Source organism: Phyllopteryx taeniolatus, chromosome 21, assembly GCF_024500385.1.
Source record: "Phyllopteryx taeniolatus isolate TA_2022b chromosome 21, UOR_Ptae_1.2, whole genome shotgun sequence".
Classification (NCBI taxonomy): domain Eukaryota; kingdom Metazoa; phylum Chordata; class Actinopteri; order Syngnathiformes; family Syngnathidae; genus Phyllopteryx; species Phyllopteryx taeniolatus.
In genome coordinates this window covers 4,651,314-4,667,712 of record NC_084522.1, presented here as the reverse complement: position 1 = coordinate 4,667,712, position 16,399 = coordinate 4,651,314, and the positions used below count along the sequence as shown (strand labels likewise).

The 16,399-nt window shown below is 39.4% G+C and overlaps 2 protein-coding genes across 3 annotated transcripts; one reads left to right on the top strand and one right to left on the bottom strand.

Moving 5' to 3' along the window:
- The first annotated feature begins 44 nt into the window (after positions 1-44).
- On the top strand, positions 45-2,112 carry LOC133471307 (protein C1orf43 homolog). Its single transcript, XM_061760759.1, has 7 exons — positions 45-367; positions 447-548; positions 617-725; positions 810-863; positions 932-1,098; positions 1,176-1,234; positions 1,560-2,112. Exons 1-7 carry the CDS (start codon positions 305-307, stop codon positions 1,765-1,767), a joined length of 762 nt encoding a protein of 253 aa, XP_061616743.1. The 5' UTR covers positions 45-304; the 3' UTR covers positions 1,768-2,112.
- Positions 2,113-2,466: 354 nt separating this feature from the next.
- On the bottom strand, positions 2,467-15,616 carry tuft1b (tuftelin 1b). Of its 2 annotated transcripts, none has more exons than XM_061760717.1 (11): positions 15,462-15,616; positions 5,514-5,612; positions 5,364-5,438; positions 5,216-5,281; positions 4,989-5,081; positions 4,371-4,478; positions 3,840-4,063; positions 3,666-3,771; positions 3,377-3,460; positions 3,083-3,177; positions 2,467-2,984 (listed from the first exon to the last, which is right to left on the bottom strand). In XM_061760717.1, exons 1-11 carry the CDS (start codon positions 15,570-15,572, stop codon positions 2,912-2,914), a joined length of 1,134 nt encoding a protein of 377 aa, XP_061616701.1. In that variant the 5' UTR covers positions 15,573-15,616; the 3' UTR covers positions 2,467-2,911. The 2 variants fall into 2 exon arrangements, with proteins under 2 accessions (XP_061616701.1, XP_061616702.1); XM_061760718.1 differs by lacking the exon at positions 15,462-15,616 and adding an exon at positions 11,784-11,817.
- Between the last annotated feature and the right edge of the window lie 783 nt (positions 15,617-16,399).

Genomic DNA, 16,399 nt, shown 5'->3' with positions numbered 1-16,399 from the left:
GATTGGCCCTTTTCACTGTTATTACGGTAATTGTGAGGAGCCAATGGTCTCGTTAATTTAGCCGAAAAGCTAGCCATGCACTGTTCGCTGCGTAGCTCGATTAAAACAACTGTAGCAAAGCGTTATATGTTACTCTATCATCTCGTAGCATGATTTAAAAAAAAAATGTACATTTAGAAAATAGCGTCAGTTTTGCGCTTGAAACAAGGTTCGCTGCGAAGAGGTAGCAACATGTTAACTAGCGAGCTAATGTAGCTCGTTTGTCAAGTGGAATATAAACATTTCTAAACATTTTGGTACCAACATGGCGGACTCGCCGCCGCTGTCGGGGGTTAATGTTGTTCTGGTGATGGCGTATGGCAGCTTGGTGAGTTAAATAGTTTACGCTCGCTCCTGAATTCTAGACAGTGGTAGTGTTTATGCTAACGTTAGTTTTGTTTTGACAGGTCTTCGTGCTGCTGTTCATCTTCGTCAAAAGGCAAATTATGCGTTTCGCCATGAGATCCCGCCGCGGCCCGCACGCACCCATCGGCCACAATGCTCCAAAGGTAAGAAAAGGTCAGGACATCATGTATATTTTTTATTGTGTTGACATTACTTAATGTGTTGCCGACAGGGTCTACGGGAGCAGATCGACTCCCGGTTGTCTAAAGTCCACGAGATCCGGTTCGAACCTCGTCTCCTGCCCGAAGATGATGCCAGGCTCAGGCGTGGATCACAGCTCAGTGAGTTCCAACTACCTCTTACATTCATTTAAAAAGAAGCCCCAGTGTAAATAGCTACTGCTATATGTGTTATCTGTCTTGCAGGTTGCTATAACTACCTGTACAGAATGAAAGCTCTGGATGCCATTCGGGACTCAGGTGAGAGGCACACAACTCATTATATTCCCTCGCGGCGTGTCCTCCGTCGTGCCCTTCTTCATCCTCAGGCATCCCCCTGGAGGAGATGTGCAGCGGTCCCAACGCCTTCACGGGCCGAAGCTTCCAGAGCTGGCTGCTGGAGCTGCGCAACTCGCACTCACTGATCAAGAGCAGCCACGGGGCGCTCATCGACCGTCTGCTGGAGGGCTACGACAACGCCCGCCACGGCACTGGGGTGCGGACTGCCCACGGTCGCTCGCTTTTGACGCTCCATTTCCGGGTCCCCGACCTCATTCTTTTATTCCCTTTCAGGTTTTTGGAGAAGCGGAATTTCTGGAATACCAACAGGCGCTCAACGAATTAGCAAATGTGTAAGTACTACTGAATTTTATAGGACAAGGAACTGTTTTGGGCTCCTGGAGTTGCCGTTGCAAAAATGTCTTAAAGCATCTTTTCCGAGTCAACACAGCAATTTTCCAGCTAATTTTCCAGCTTGTCAGGGTATGTTGTCCCTTTCGCACTGCCTGTAAAATCAGTCATTTCCCCACCTTTTTTCCCATGTCACCGTTGTTTATAAACAACACCCAACACATAATGGAGGAACTATGTCGACCCGACAATTTTTCGCTACGGGGGCAATACCAGAATCCAACTTTTTTTGTCAATGGATGTAAATCCATTTGGTTACCGTTTCAGCGTGAAGGCATACTGGAGCACCAGCAGTGTGGAGCAGCAGCACCAGTCTGCAGCCAAAGACCTGACGGGTTCTCCGGCCCGCAACGCTCCATCCACCATCCAGGTGACCTACCTGCCGTCGACCGGCCCGCGCAGCAAGAGGCCCAAACACTTCCTGGAGCTGAAAAGTTTCAAAGACAACTACAACACGCTGGAGAGCACTTTATGACTGAACTGTGTTTTGTGGTGTTAAAAGTTTTTGGAGTGATATTTTTGTAAATAGCATATTTATTTGCGAGTCACAGCAGATTAAAATGTTGACTTGTACAAATGTTTATTTCAGTTTCTTCAACGAATTCAAGTGAAAGTCAGCCATGATGTTTTTCCGTCCACTAGATGGCACTGCTTGGTAGCCAAAAGGCTTGTGGTGTTGGCATTTAAATACGAAATATTTTACAGGTATTTTTGTTATTTGAACGGTACCTTGAATATACAATTTTGCTCCCTCAAAAAATAAGAATTGTTGTAGTATCACAACCTTTTTATATATAAAAAAATCAATTTGAATCCTTTATGCACTTTGAAAAATGTGACTCTTTAAGATTTTTTCTAACAGAAATGACTTTTCTTGTAGTACTTTTATATTGAAAAAAACCCCCCAAACTACCAATTTGTTAAAGGAATGACTTGTTTTCTAAACAAACATGATTGTTTTTCTTGAGGAAAAAAAGTGACTTACCTCATTACTACTTTATTTTCGGGAAGAAAAAAAATAGTAGGATTCAGAAAAGGGTGGGGGGGAAATGAGACTTTCTCGAGTAAAATGTCATGTCAAAAAAGTGTCTGGTTAAAAAAAAAATAATTTGATCTCCAAATATTACTTCAATTCTTGGGGTGGAAGACTTCTCTAAAAAACAAAAAAAATAGCCTCATTGGATTCCAACTTTATTTCTTAAAGAATAAAAAAAAAAAAAAGACTTCATTCTTACAGGTTTACACCTTTATTCTCACATAATTACCTTTTGTTTTGTTTACAGTGTGGTCCCCTAACACTTGACATTTCTGAGTCATTGAAATTCAGTTGTGCCTCAGTTCAGTTCACAAGATGGCTAAACTAGCAAGTGTTGGCCTTTAAATAAAATCTATTCACTGATTTAGGACACAAACAGAGTGCACTTTAGTGTATATCTATATCTAAGTTTTAAATTCACATTCAATACAACTCAACTGGATTACACGCTCATATCTGTAGAGACGTTATACGTGCACTTGATTCAGTGTTGGCAAAAAACAACAACTTGATTATCAGCAGTGAGATGAAAAGCACTCATTAAATACATATTTACACTTTAGGACTGGTCGGTGTCCTTCATTCATGACTTGATCTCGATGACTTTGATGAAGGGGAGAGACTTGTTGCTGTGGTTGGACGGCATCAGAGGTTTGCTAGTAACAAATACAAATAAACAAAATGAAACATGGTCAGAGATTAAAATGGCTTCTTTTTGATCAGCACCGATTGGCTAACAGGAAGTGTAGCCCACCTGTAGATGACGACCGGCTTGTTCTCGGCGCTCTTGAGGGGTCGGGGGTCCCGGCCCGACAGGAAGTGTTCCATGTGGTCGTGCATCTCTCGGTTCTGTGCGCACAACGTTGACATTTTTAGACGTGTAAAAAGAAGCCAAGCGCTGTCGCATAAAAGTAAAAAGGTAAAATCACAAACAAATACAGCAATAATTCTTTCGTTGCTCACCAAGATGAAGTCTCATGAAAATAGATTTTGGGATGTTTTGTTTGACTGTTGTCGGGGGGGGGGAGTCCATAGTAAACGGTCTTACCTCAGCTTCCAGGAAGGCCACCTTCTCCTCCAGATCCCCGATGACTCGATCTCGCTCCTGGAGGATGGTGCGGGAGTTCTGCAGCTGTATGGCGCACAGACACAGACATACACACAGACAGACACACACACACACACACACACACACACACACACACACACACGTGCCAGGCTAATTTTGTGAGGAGTTCAGTTTCAACGCACAATTGCTTGATGTTCTTCTGAATGTGATTTCCTCATTAATGGCTTCCTGAGCACTTGAAATGTGAAGACTGTGTGCGTGTGCGTACCTGTTCAATCATAGTTCGCACTTTCCTCTGTTGACACTTCAGCATGTCGTCCAGGTGGTGGATCTTCTCCTTCAGCACGGCAACCTCCGTTTCCAACTGGCCACACCTGAGAACAAACACACACACATGGTCAGTACAACACACGCGCACACAAAGGTTTTTTTTTTTTTTTACCTATCCACTTTCTCCTTTCCTTCGCCATTGTCCGCCTGAAGCCGCAGTAGTTCGGCCTCGCCGGCCGCCATTTTCTCCCGCAGGAGTCCGCTCTCTGCTTCCAAGTTTCCCAGCAACCTTTGCAGTTCCTCCACCCGCCGGCCTCGCTCCGACGACTCCGTCTCCGCCCGCCGGAGACGCTCCGACTGCGCCTCCAGACATGCCCGCTGCTCCTCCGACTCCATCTGTCAGGGAAGGAGACTCCATTTTGACAACTTTCACTGCTGGCCATCCAGAAATGCGTTATCTGTTACCCGAGCCTAGCGTGAGCATAACCTAACCATACTAACCTTGGCTAACATTGCCTAGACTTGCCTAACCTAAACTAGTTTTGGTCTTGAACCTATCAAAACCTACCCTAGCCTGACTTCACCTGACCTGACTTCGCCAAATTCCAAAGTTCGCACTAGCCAAAGTGATCTTTATGGAATTTAAATAGCACCTGTTTTAGAGGAGCACTCAAGGCTCCACCTCACAAATGAGCGCGCACACCTGCAGCCTCTCTCTCTCCTCCCGGTGCCGACGCTCCGTGTCTGTTAACTGGGCGTAGAGGCGCTTGGTTTCTTCCCTCAGGTGCTGCACGTGATTATCGTCACTCTCCTGAGGACGCACAAAATTTGCAGGTGATAAGAAGTGCTGAATTGGACTTGGATCTTTTCTTGTGCATCAGTTTGTGGTAGAGTGATGGCGTACAGTGCTACGGTAAGTTCTGGTGCATGTCATGTTACACTGCTTCTCGTGCCATTATCTTAGCGGAGACGTTCCGGTGTGTCTTTGTCAATGAGCTGGAAATAGGATAGTGCATCTGTATCTGTGTGTGTGTGTGTGTGTGTGTGTGTGTGTGTGTGTGTGTGTGTGTGTGTGTGCGCGCGTGTGTGTGTGTGTGTGTGTGTGTGTGTGTGTGTGTGTGTGTGTGTGTGTGCGCGCGCATGTGCTGACATAAGCTAGAAACATCCGGATGAGTGGATCTTCTTTCAATCATAATTTAAATATGCATTTAAATGGGCTTCATTGATTTATTTTATTTTATTTTTTTTAATGGAAAGGAAGCACATCACACACACACACACACACACACACACACACACAAGTAAATGTTAATGATCTTACGTCGTGGCCAGCGTAGCTGTAAGTGGTGTTGCCATTGGTGACGGGTGTCAGGTTGTTCGGCATGTTATTGACTGTGTAGCCATTGGTGGGATACTGAAGAAGACACAAGTACACACTTTAGTGCTCCATTTAACACACACACACACACACACACACACACACACCATCATTCCTTGTTTTGCCTTCTTTTTAAAATGATTAGATTTTTTTTTTTTTCCCGAATTTACCTTCTTGATGTTACTGTTTTGTCTGGCCGCCATCTGCTCCCTCAGAGTCTTCAGACAGTACCTCACCTGATAGCCAAACACAAATTATATAAATTACATCGACACATAACAGCAACCCACAATTGAAGCTAAAGGACGCTGCTTTCACCTCTTGTATCTGCGACACTTCGTCGGTCAACATCCTGACGCTGTCCGCCGTCTCGGGTCTGTCGTCCAGGTACACCTGCGACACACACCGTCCCTCAGTCGACACCATGTGCGACTGCGCGTGGCAAAACCACTAAAACAGCTCACGGACTTTGATGACTTCCACACTATCGTGCGCAGGAGTGACGAGCTGGGACGTTCCTTCCTGCTCGTCTGGATTCCTCGGCGGCACCAACGCGACGCTGCTCTCCTGTGGGCCAGATGTGGAAGATAAGTGCAACCCGGAGAAAAGAAAAAGGCAGAGTGGGCGTAGCTTAAAGGGGGGACACATGATTGCCCTGAAGCTTCCCGCCACTGAGGATGCGTACCAGCGTGACGGCGGGTGCCTGGCAACCTACGAGAAGGTCACGTTTACACCCACGGGCAAAGTCACGAGCCACTGGAAAGAAGGCCACCCAAGCCTTCACAACAACAACACTGTTTACCATGACAATAACGATAATACAAGTACACTTTGGGATATTTTGAACAACATTTTCAGGAGAAACCACAGTCATGCTACACAAAACACGAGTGTCAATAAAAGCATGTTTACGCCCATGGGCAAAGTCATGAGTCACTGGAAATCAGGCCAGCCAGACCTTCACAACAACAACACACTGTTTACCATGACAATCAGAATAAGACAAGTACACTTTTGGATAGTTTGACCGATATTTTCATAAGAAACCACAATCATGTCACATAAAACAATCAAAGGATCAATGTTTTAATTGACACCTTCAGTAGATTAAAATATGCCTGGAAAATCGCATCAAACTTTTTTGCCTTTTCTTTGAAATTTTTTTTCTCAACTTGTCTGTCAAAATATGTCTCGAAGGTTTCTCAGCACTTGGGTAAATGTTGCATTTATTTATTTATTATTTGCTTTTTCTTTTGATTATTTGTAATTTGTCTGTCAAAATATGCCAGGAAAGCACAAAATTTTAACAAATCTTGTGAGACTGCACTCAGCAAATGTAAAACGATAAACTCTGGGCATGCGCGTTGCTCTTTCTTTGGCAAAAAAAAAACAAACGATGTTGACATGGAATGATCAGTTAAGGGAGTGTCAAAAAAAATCAGATCGTTTTGCTTTTTCTGGACAGGAATGCAACGCAAAACTTCAGTCTCAGCTAAATCTCAAGATTTCAATGAACGTCTCTTTTCGTCCTTGACAAAAGTGCATTTAACCACATTCACAATGCTTCTTAACAAAGGCTCCATTCTTCCCGCAAAAACACCCAAAGACAGCTCATGAAAAGGTAGATTTTCTCTCACTTATTAATGTCAGAGATGTATTTACACACTTGACATTGCCACACTGAAGGAGCGTGATCCTTTTGGGGAACACCCATCCTGTCATAAAGCAAAGAATGACTTAACATCAGCTTTTCTTTTGAACGCACAAAGAAAAATCACCGTTGAACCTGTGTGCAGCTGTTATGCATGACGTCTGTCTGGCTTTGCGCTTTATATTTTATCGCCGGCTTAAATTAGAAGCCGTCCTCTGTGCCAACCTGTTGATAAAGTACTTGATGCTAAGAGGGGGACTGGGTACACTTACTATTCGTCAATTCGCCAATCCCTTAAAGCTTTAAATTTGCACTTTTGATAAGTGGTGGTAAGTAAAATTCTCCCTGTAATCTGAAAAAAAAAACCTCATACATTAAAGGTGTATTTTTTTTCAGTTGCTCTCATTAGTTTATTGAGCATTTTATGCTAGTTAGTTCACAACGTAAGCAAAGCTATGGGAACAAAGTGTAAAAAGCCTGAGCCAATGTTAGCTAGCGCTTTGTTTAAATAAACAAAAACATGTTTTTACTTCCTTGTGCCACGTCATCAAAACACAAAAGTATTTATTAACAATAGAAATTCATTTTTACTTTCGTACACTTTTTTTTTTTTTTTACTTTTTATTACTTTTACTGTATTACAACAGCTGAATTTGTACTTTTTTGTGTAAAATTGTAATTGTTCTCAGAATATTACAACTTTTTTTCTTGTAAAATCATTGCAGAAACTCAGAATATTCCCCCATGATTACTACTGTTTTCCTGAAAAATATTTTTTTATTCAACTTTTTCTCCTAAAATTACAACATAATTGGATACAATTATTCATAAAATAAAATGCAATCCTACAATAAAAAAATGGGGCTTTTGTCTTGTAAAATCTTTTTTTTTTTTTTATATCACAACATTTAACTCATAAGATTCATGTTTTTCTTCGTAAAATATTTCCCAGAATTTTATGTTTACAATTAATACTGTTTGATCACTAAATTATATCTTTATCCTAAAATTATTTTTTCTTTTTTTTGTTATAAAATCTCAATACTTTTTTAACATTACAACTTTCTCATAAATTAGGACCTCATTTAAAAAAAAATGGAAATGACCTTGTGTAAAAAAAATAAACGCTACATATTTTTCAATAAAATTTCTAAAAATATTTTCTCATTTTGTTTGGAATATTACAAACTCTTTCTGATAACTATGAGTGGCATGTTTTGTCGTACAAATGTCAAAACCTTTCATGTACTATGTCGAACAAGTTGAAGAAAACAATTATTTTTTTTGTTTTTTGTACTTGTACTTAAGTAAAAGAATGTTATTACTCTTGGCACCTCTGTATGTGTGTCAACCTAAGCCGCATTCATTGTTATAATTGTGCGGGCGTTAGCTTCAGAAGTAATGATATGGTATTTGCGCCAAAAAGAACATACACAAATGTTCTGTTGTTGGGTTTGCACTGCAGTGATGCATATTTGTGGTCACAACACACTTAATACACTAAAATACCGGTCGGCTCGAGATTAAATGTCGCCATTTTCTCCGCTATTTTTCCAGATTCCACAGCCAAGTGTGAGCCACACACCATAGTTGAGAAACTCCAAAGAGTAAATAACCGGGTACACCCTCAATGACACATTCCCCGCATGCCGCGTTCGGCCGTTAAGTTGAAATGTGAGCATTGCAAAGTCGAGCGCTAGGCTAAGTGTAATTAGCCGTAAAAGACAATGACACAGAGCACAGGGGAGGACAAGACAGATAGCAAATTAGCTACTTGTTGTTTTAAAAAAAAACACACATCAACTCATATTGCGGGAAAACACCCATTACCATCACCATTTGCTTGTTCTTTGGATTTTGGGGACACTAACGACTGCTAACATTAGCCTCTAATGCTAGCAAAACACCACCCACTGACTGGCCAGCTGCTACACGTGTGGTCACTTGTCATTGCCAGGCTGATATGTTTCCCAGAATGTTACCCCTAAAATTAGGACTGTTAAAATATTTTTCTCATAAAATTCAAATTTAAGGCCTATCAAATGTATTTTTTTCTGATAAAATTTTGTTCTGTATTTTTTTGGTTTAGGTAATTTATTTTTACAACAGAATATTACAAGATAAAACTTAAAACAAAGACTTTTTTTTCAAAATAAAATTGTAACATAAGTGAGGGGTGTATTTTTCTTGTGACAAAAAATAAATAAATCTCACAACGATGACCTCACCAAACGAAATGGCATCATTTTGTTTGTTTCATGTAATTTTTGATTTTCTTTTGGAATTTTCCAATTTAAAGACGTTTTATCGTTCAAATGTTAATATTAAGAATGGGTTAGCCCTAACTACATTACTTCCAATAGGAAAGTTTTCCTGCATCTGCACTTTTAAGGAGACGAGACAAGACTGCATAAGAATCCTGCGGCACAATCTGCACACTTCAAGGCCGACAAAAATAATGACTGATGAGTGAGCTTAATTGCCTGAGTGTCAATGAGGTAATCGCGGTTTCTCCAACAGAACAGTGCGTTCCGTCCCTCGCCAAAAACTGATTGAATCATGTCGACTGGGAAGCGGAGTGGCATACTTTAAGGGGAGCTGCCGGTTAGCAGTCATGTTAACTATTTTGCCCTGAGTGACAGCAAGATGAAATCTGTGAAAACCATCAACGATGAAGGGGTGAGAGGCAACTCGGTGGCTGGAGGGCTTCTGTTTGGAGTTTCACACCCTGCGAGGATTACACAACGCACAAGCACAATGTTCTGCACGCCCAATCCAGCATTTACACTTCCAGTGCTTGGTGCACAAACGACATTGTGCACTAATGATTAACTCTTCCAATGTATTCTGTGATCCTGTTCCAAGCTCAACTGGATGGCGTAAGCTTGCAACATTTGCCGGACATTTTTCAAGAAAGCTGGGAAGTCACCGCGAAGAATTCATAAGGCAAAAAGCAACATGCCTGACAACTGCGATTGCGTTATTCTTTTAAAATTATGACTATTCTTCTGCAACGAGAACTTCTTTTCACCTAAGTATACAACCTATGCTCAATACAATAGTTTTTTTGTAACTTTTGTAGAACTTATTTTTTGTTTAAAAAAAAATTATTTTTTCTCATAGAATTCTGACTTCTTACAAAGGAAAATGCCATATTTGTTGGTAAAAATTATTTAAAAAAAAAATTATTTCTATAAAATAAATTATGTTCTAATAAAATTTCTTTTTATCTATAATGTTATTTTAAATGGAATATTACAAAATGTTTCTATGACTTTTATGACACAAATGTCAATGTTTTTGTTAAAAAAAAAGAATTTTAATTTATCATGCGAAAAAAAAATCTAAACATTTTTCTCATAAAATTCCAACTTCCTTTCAATAAAATGTCTTTTTTTTCCCCAAATAGATTTCTTTTCCCGCAACATGTTTTATATTTTTCATACATACAGCTTATGTTCTCAACAGGGCACGTGCTTTGAAGAAATCAGCTTTCACTGAGTGCAAGCAAAGATAAGAAGACGATCAGATAAAATAGGGCGAAGATTCCCTCGCTTGCCAAATGTTGACTACTACTTTACTACTATTACCGTGTTAGTGCAGGAACAAATTGTGTTTTCCGATGTGGCAGTCTGACACGGAGTAAGGCGAAAAAATGCAGAAAGCTTTATAAAAAAAAAAAAAAAAAAACAAGCTGTAAGGGAAGTGTGGTTTTTAACATGGCCACTGCAAATGTGGCGTCGAGGTTTACAGGTCGTAGATCAACATTTGTGACAACAGTGCGAGAAATCCATCAGTCAGCGCAGACTGAATAGATTTTTTGATATAGATTTTTTTTTCAAACGTCCAGAAACGCAACAAACACACAACACGGACAATTACTATAACAAACAACAAATTGAGCAAGTCACACACTGAACCTGGCGGAACTGGACAAATGCAAACAAATGATAGTCGGCGGTTGACCCTCGCGCACCTACCGACAATCCCAAATTTGCTGGCTCGCTTATCAGGAGACGATGTTTTGAAACGCCACATATTGTTTATTACGCTACTCACAAAAAGTTGTATGAATTGATATTGGGGCTTTGGTGGGAAATTTCAGGATGAACCTAAAATGCACTAAAATAGCTTGGATAAACGGAAAACTTTTGCATGCACGTGTCCAACTGTTTTTTTCTGTCGTCAAATAACAGACATGAGCTAAAAAAAGTCCTTCAAATACTTGCTGGGATTGTTTAACAAGTGACTCATCTTAACTCTTTAACTGGAATTGATAAGAACATTTATCAACGTTTAATAGTTTACCATTCCAACCAGTTGAACACTCACATCTTTGTGGTAAAAAGTGTCACTCGTGCCACTCTACGCTGCATCCTCCTCGGCTGACACTGACAGCAGCGCCACTGCTACTGGCAAGAGCATCTGGCTAAATGGCTAAATAAATCCTGAATCTTCATTTGTCGCAGCAACACGTTTATAACATTGTTTTGCTACCCTCTTCCTGAATCAATTCTCCCCGTGCACAGTAAGAAGATGGAATAGTCCATTGCATAAGAAGGGAAGGAACGATCCAAATAATCATGATAGATTAAGCATTTTGATTTGTTTTTAAGCACGTGGATTAAGATGAAAAGAAAAATTATTGCTTTAAATCAAAGGAAACGTTCTAAATCAGTTTTTGTTAGATGTTCGGTGGCTCCTGGAAATGTCAGGGCCCCAGAAATTGCCCGTGTTTGCTCAATGGTAAGTCTTCAATTTACCCAACATGCATGTTTTAGCTCACTGTGCCGGCGCCATGACAAACATGTTTTTCAAAATATTATTGCGTGAGGGCAGATGATCGAGCAGTAACAAAAAGTTACTGTGGCAATATTACTCAAAGATTGAGCTACGAAAAGAACATTTGTCGGTTTGCCCCCCCTTTCCACCATCTTGTAACTACTGTACTATTCTTTAATATTTCCACCCTCAAGTCATTTTAAATAGCAATCTCTCAGCATTCAAACCCAGTTTCTGTCTGAACTGCAAATGGCTGGCTGTGATATCAAGAGTAAAGTAACAATTTCTCTTCTAGTGATATCTACCTGCTCCGACACAAATAACACGGTGGTCTTCCCGGCATGGACCGGAGGAGCTGCGATCCAGACAGACGATTTGAGTGTGTGTGTGGGAAGCCTGGTTGCCTTAAATGGCTGGCTTGAGGCGCACCAGCCAGCTGCCCAACCCTGTTTTGTCTGCACGTTGTTCCTCCCGAGCAAGCACGGTCGAGCTCTGGCCGTGACAGCGCCCCCTGCAGGACCACACTGGTCACTACACGCAAAGGTAAGGCTACACCGTGTTTGTGCTTCGGTGTTGTTATTGTCGAGATGATTTATTCATTGAGTAGCCAGGTGACAGCGGGTGTGAACGGCAGCACTGTGAGGAATGTGTTACGTAAGGGAGATTAATGAGTCGTCTTTACATACGACACAAATACACAAAGCGCGTGCAATGTCAACACACAACTGGGCAAGCTAAGCAAAATGCCGGTCACTGCACAGACATGTAACCGTTTTGATGTGATTGGCTTTTTTTTTATTTTTATTTTTTTTTTGGTAAGTGTAAAACAATCAATATTCTCAAACCGTGTTGCCTCCATAGAAAAAGTGTATAAACTATGCTATCCTACCATTTTTATTGCTATGCTAATACTATGCCGCAATTTGCGGTGTGTGTGTGTGTGTGTGTGTGTGTGTGTGTGTGGTATTCATCACATTTTACTTGACAACTTAGCGAGAGAACCACTGTCGTTTTTCTTTTTATCGACTATGCCACAACTTCCTGTCCTATAGTCGTCGTCACATTTAAATTGTCACCTTAGCTATATGGTCCTAGAAAGAATAGTGTACCACGTTTTAAAACGAGCACCACTTTTGATTGCTATGCTAGCTTTCGCCGCTATGCTACCACTATGGCGCAATTTCTGGTTCTATAGTTGCCAGAACATTTTACATGTTGTCAACAGCTATATCGCTCCAATTCTACACTACCAATGCTAGGCTACCATTTTGTTCATCGCTATGCTATGTTGCAATTTCTGGTTCTATGGTTGTCATCACATGACTTCTCTGGTGACATCAGGGAAAGACACAAAACTCAAAGTCAACGAAAAATCAAATCTGAAGTCCCGCAAGATGGAATCTCACGATGTTTGCTGTGAATGTTTGGATTTCTCTTTGGCTTTTTATGGCATTATCCGAATACTCAGCACAATTATGGGGGCTGTTTTAACCTTAAACCAACCACACAAGGGCATCCATTTATTGTCAATCAAGTATCCATATTTTGTTGCCATAACACAATGTCTGAGTCCTAAATATGCCTTATGTAAGAAGTTAAAGAACATGTGCGTAAGTAAATACAGGCAATAAAGGCAAGGGAGTTTTCCTCGAATGTTTCATCCTTGCCGCAAATCCGTCCGTGACATGACTGTATTTGTCCGGGCTCGACAGTGTACTTCTGCACTTCCTGGACACTTTCTTCTCTGTTCATTCATGCCAGCAAAAAATACATATCATCATGCAGTTGCTAAGGGTTTCAGTCATTTTTCATGACTGACTAAGTTACTAAATCATTTAAAAAAAAAAATATACCAATGTTCTTTCCTCAACAAATGTTTTTGTTTTTTCTTGTTTTTCCAAAAGGATTCAAATATGACTGAGACAACTATTCTATTGGGAAAACATCCATCCATCCATCCATCCATTTTCTTTACCGCTAATTTGCAGGGGAAAAAGAAGTAGGCCTAATTGTTTTGAGAAAAATGTGTTACACAATGACAAAAATATATAAACTCTCCTAGAAAAAGCTATTACTGCAATAGACAAAAATATATATTTAATGGTAATTGAGTCATAATTTTCCGAGAAAAATTTGTGAAATCTTCTATGGAACTAGCAATATATTTGGGGGAAAACCGCTGCAATATTTTGAGAAAAATATCACACTTAAAAAAAAAAACACAAAAAAATGCAGTAATTTTGTTGGGAGAAAGATGTAATTTTATCATTTTATGGGACTAAAGTCGGAATTTTATGATATTTAATACGAGAAATAATCATTTTTACGTTAAAAAAATGATTACGGCAAAAAATATAGAATTTATTCTATGACAAAGTTGTATATTTAGGAGAAAAGGGTTGCATTACTATGGAAATAAAGATATCATTTTTCAAGAAAATAGTCCAAATCATGCGATTCTTAAAATACCATTACGTTGTCTACGTGCTGCTGTTTTGGTTTGCAACTTAGCGCAACTGGGCTCTTTAATAGCCTCGTGTGAGCAATAGCTAAGGTTCAAAGCAAACAAAAATCGTTAACATGAAACTCATCCCAATGACACAAGATTGCCATTTTTGGGATTGTTGCCAATCCCATACGTCAAGTCTCGGCTCTTTCTCTCGAATGAACTCCTCAAAAATATTCTTTCAGTAGTAAAAACATGGCATATTAAAATCACACCAACATTACTGTATGTAGGATGAATGATGACTAAAAAAGGGTCCTGACAGCCAAAAGATTGTTCCGCTTTAAATTTGAAATTTTAAAGTTAAGTTGCAGTGAAAGTAGTGGACAGTACTTACAGTGACACATCATCACATAGTTAAGAGCAAGCCTAGCCATGTGACACTCCCTTACACAATGAGACCCGATGGAAAATAGCCTATTGATTCCAGGCACCATTTTTGCACACACACACATACACATATCTAAAATATAAACATAAACGTTCAACTGAGTACTTGTCTGATATTGATTTCGTATTTGATAGTTTTTGTTTAATATTACAGAATATCTTTTCCTTAACATTTTAAATTGCATTTAAAATGTTCGTATATTTTTTTTCCCCCCCATAGTATTTTCACAGTATTTCCCCCCCAAACATACGTACATGTACAGTGGACCTCCGCTTACTCGCAGTTCGGCACCCGCGGATTCACCTATCCGCAAATATCTTTTCAAATATATATTTTTTCAAATTTGTTTTCCTTTTTTTCCCATCAATTTTGTTGTTTTTGTTTCTTTCTTTTTTTTTGAGGGGGTGGGGGCAACCCCCAAAACGCTTATTGGTTGGTTTAATGTTTTTTTTGGTTTTTTTTCCAATGCAATTATGGTTGTCAATTATCTGCGCATTTTCGGTATTTGTGGTCCAGCCCGGTCCCTGTTACCCCAAAGAGCGGGGGTCCACTGTACCACTTACTTACTAGTACCACCATAATGACAAACATTAATATACAGTAGTGTAGTAGGCTGAAGTGTTCATCAAAAAATGATGTTCCTAAAAAGTATGTTTAATATTATTGTCAACCACTGTAACATTATGCACAGTTTGAACATAGACACCGCACCTAAATGTAAGTGGGAGAAAACAATACTTAATGATTCACTTCAAATGTATTGCACATATAAGTTCATTTAAAAAAAAAATGAAATGAAAACAATTTTGGTATTAAAAAAAATTGTAAAAGTTAAATACAACTGAACTGTACTCAACAAATTACAAAATTAATCCACTATACACTTTGAACATTTCTTTGATTTTTTTTCGCATACTACATTTAAAGTTATGTAAAATAGCTTTAATGTGTAGAAAATGCATGTATGGATGTCTGATTGACTTTTGAAATGTAAATTATTTATGGGCAACCTTGTGGGCCAAAATTTGATGCAAGCATAAAAACAAATGAGAACTTTTGAAGAAGGTTTCAAAGTAGTTTCCTGACCTGAGAGAGGTTGACGTCGTCTCCTCGCGTCAAACATTTGCGTGGCGGTTTGCTCCACCACAACATCCTGCCCTCGGACGTTCCCTTCAACTTCTTCCAAAACGACGCCATGGCCTCGCAAGGTTTTTTTTTTTTTGTGTGACTATTCTTCACATTTTGTCATAGAACAACAGTCAACCCCGGCCACCTTGGGCACGTCAGCCGACTTAATTCTGTATTGTGACCTGCAAATAGGATAAGAGTTTACCTCGTGCTTTATTTACCGCACTAGTGCTAAACTCGTTTACCTCGAGATGCACAGTGATCTTTACTCCATTTTCAGTGAGTACAACTCTTCCTCTGGAGTGTCCACTCCAGAGGAAGAAAGGGGTTGTTTTTACTTGTTGGATGAATGCGCTTGCTGGATGTTTTATTCATACGACTCAAGTCAGATGAAATGTTGGAGAAATGTTGCTTATTGTTTTTTTTTTTCATCCCAGATAACATGGATATTTGACTTCTGAAGCCGTCAATGGCAGTGAATGTGTTATTTATGTAATGTCTTTGTAGTGTTACATTGTTTCAAGATAATTACTAAAAGTAGTTAATAAATTAAACAGTAAAAACAAAATTAAAATATATTACATATTTCCTTTAATTAAAAATACATTTAATTACTAACTTTAGATAAATAATTTGAAACTATTTTAACCTTATTTGATCTAGTGAGGAAAAATGGATGGATGGATGATGTTCTAATTTAATTCTAGCCTGTTGTCATAAGTAAGAAACGTCGGTATGTGTTCAATGTGTCATCTGTATACTTCGCAATTCACATGAAATAAATGCAGGTGAGGTGAGTAATTACGTTGACACAATTGAGAATGACACAAATACAAACTGAAACCAAACTAAAATTTAAGTTAAAAATAAATAAATAAATAAATAAAACAAGGGGA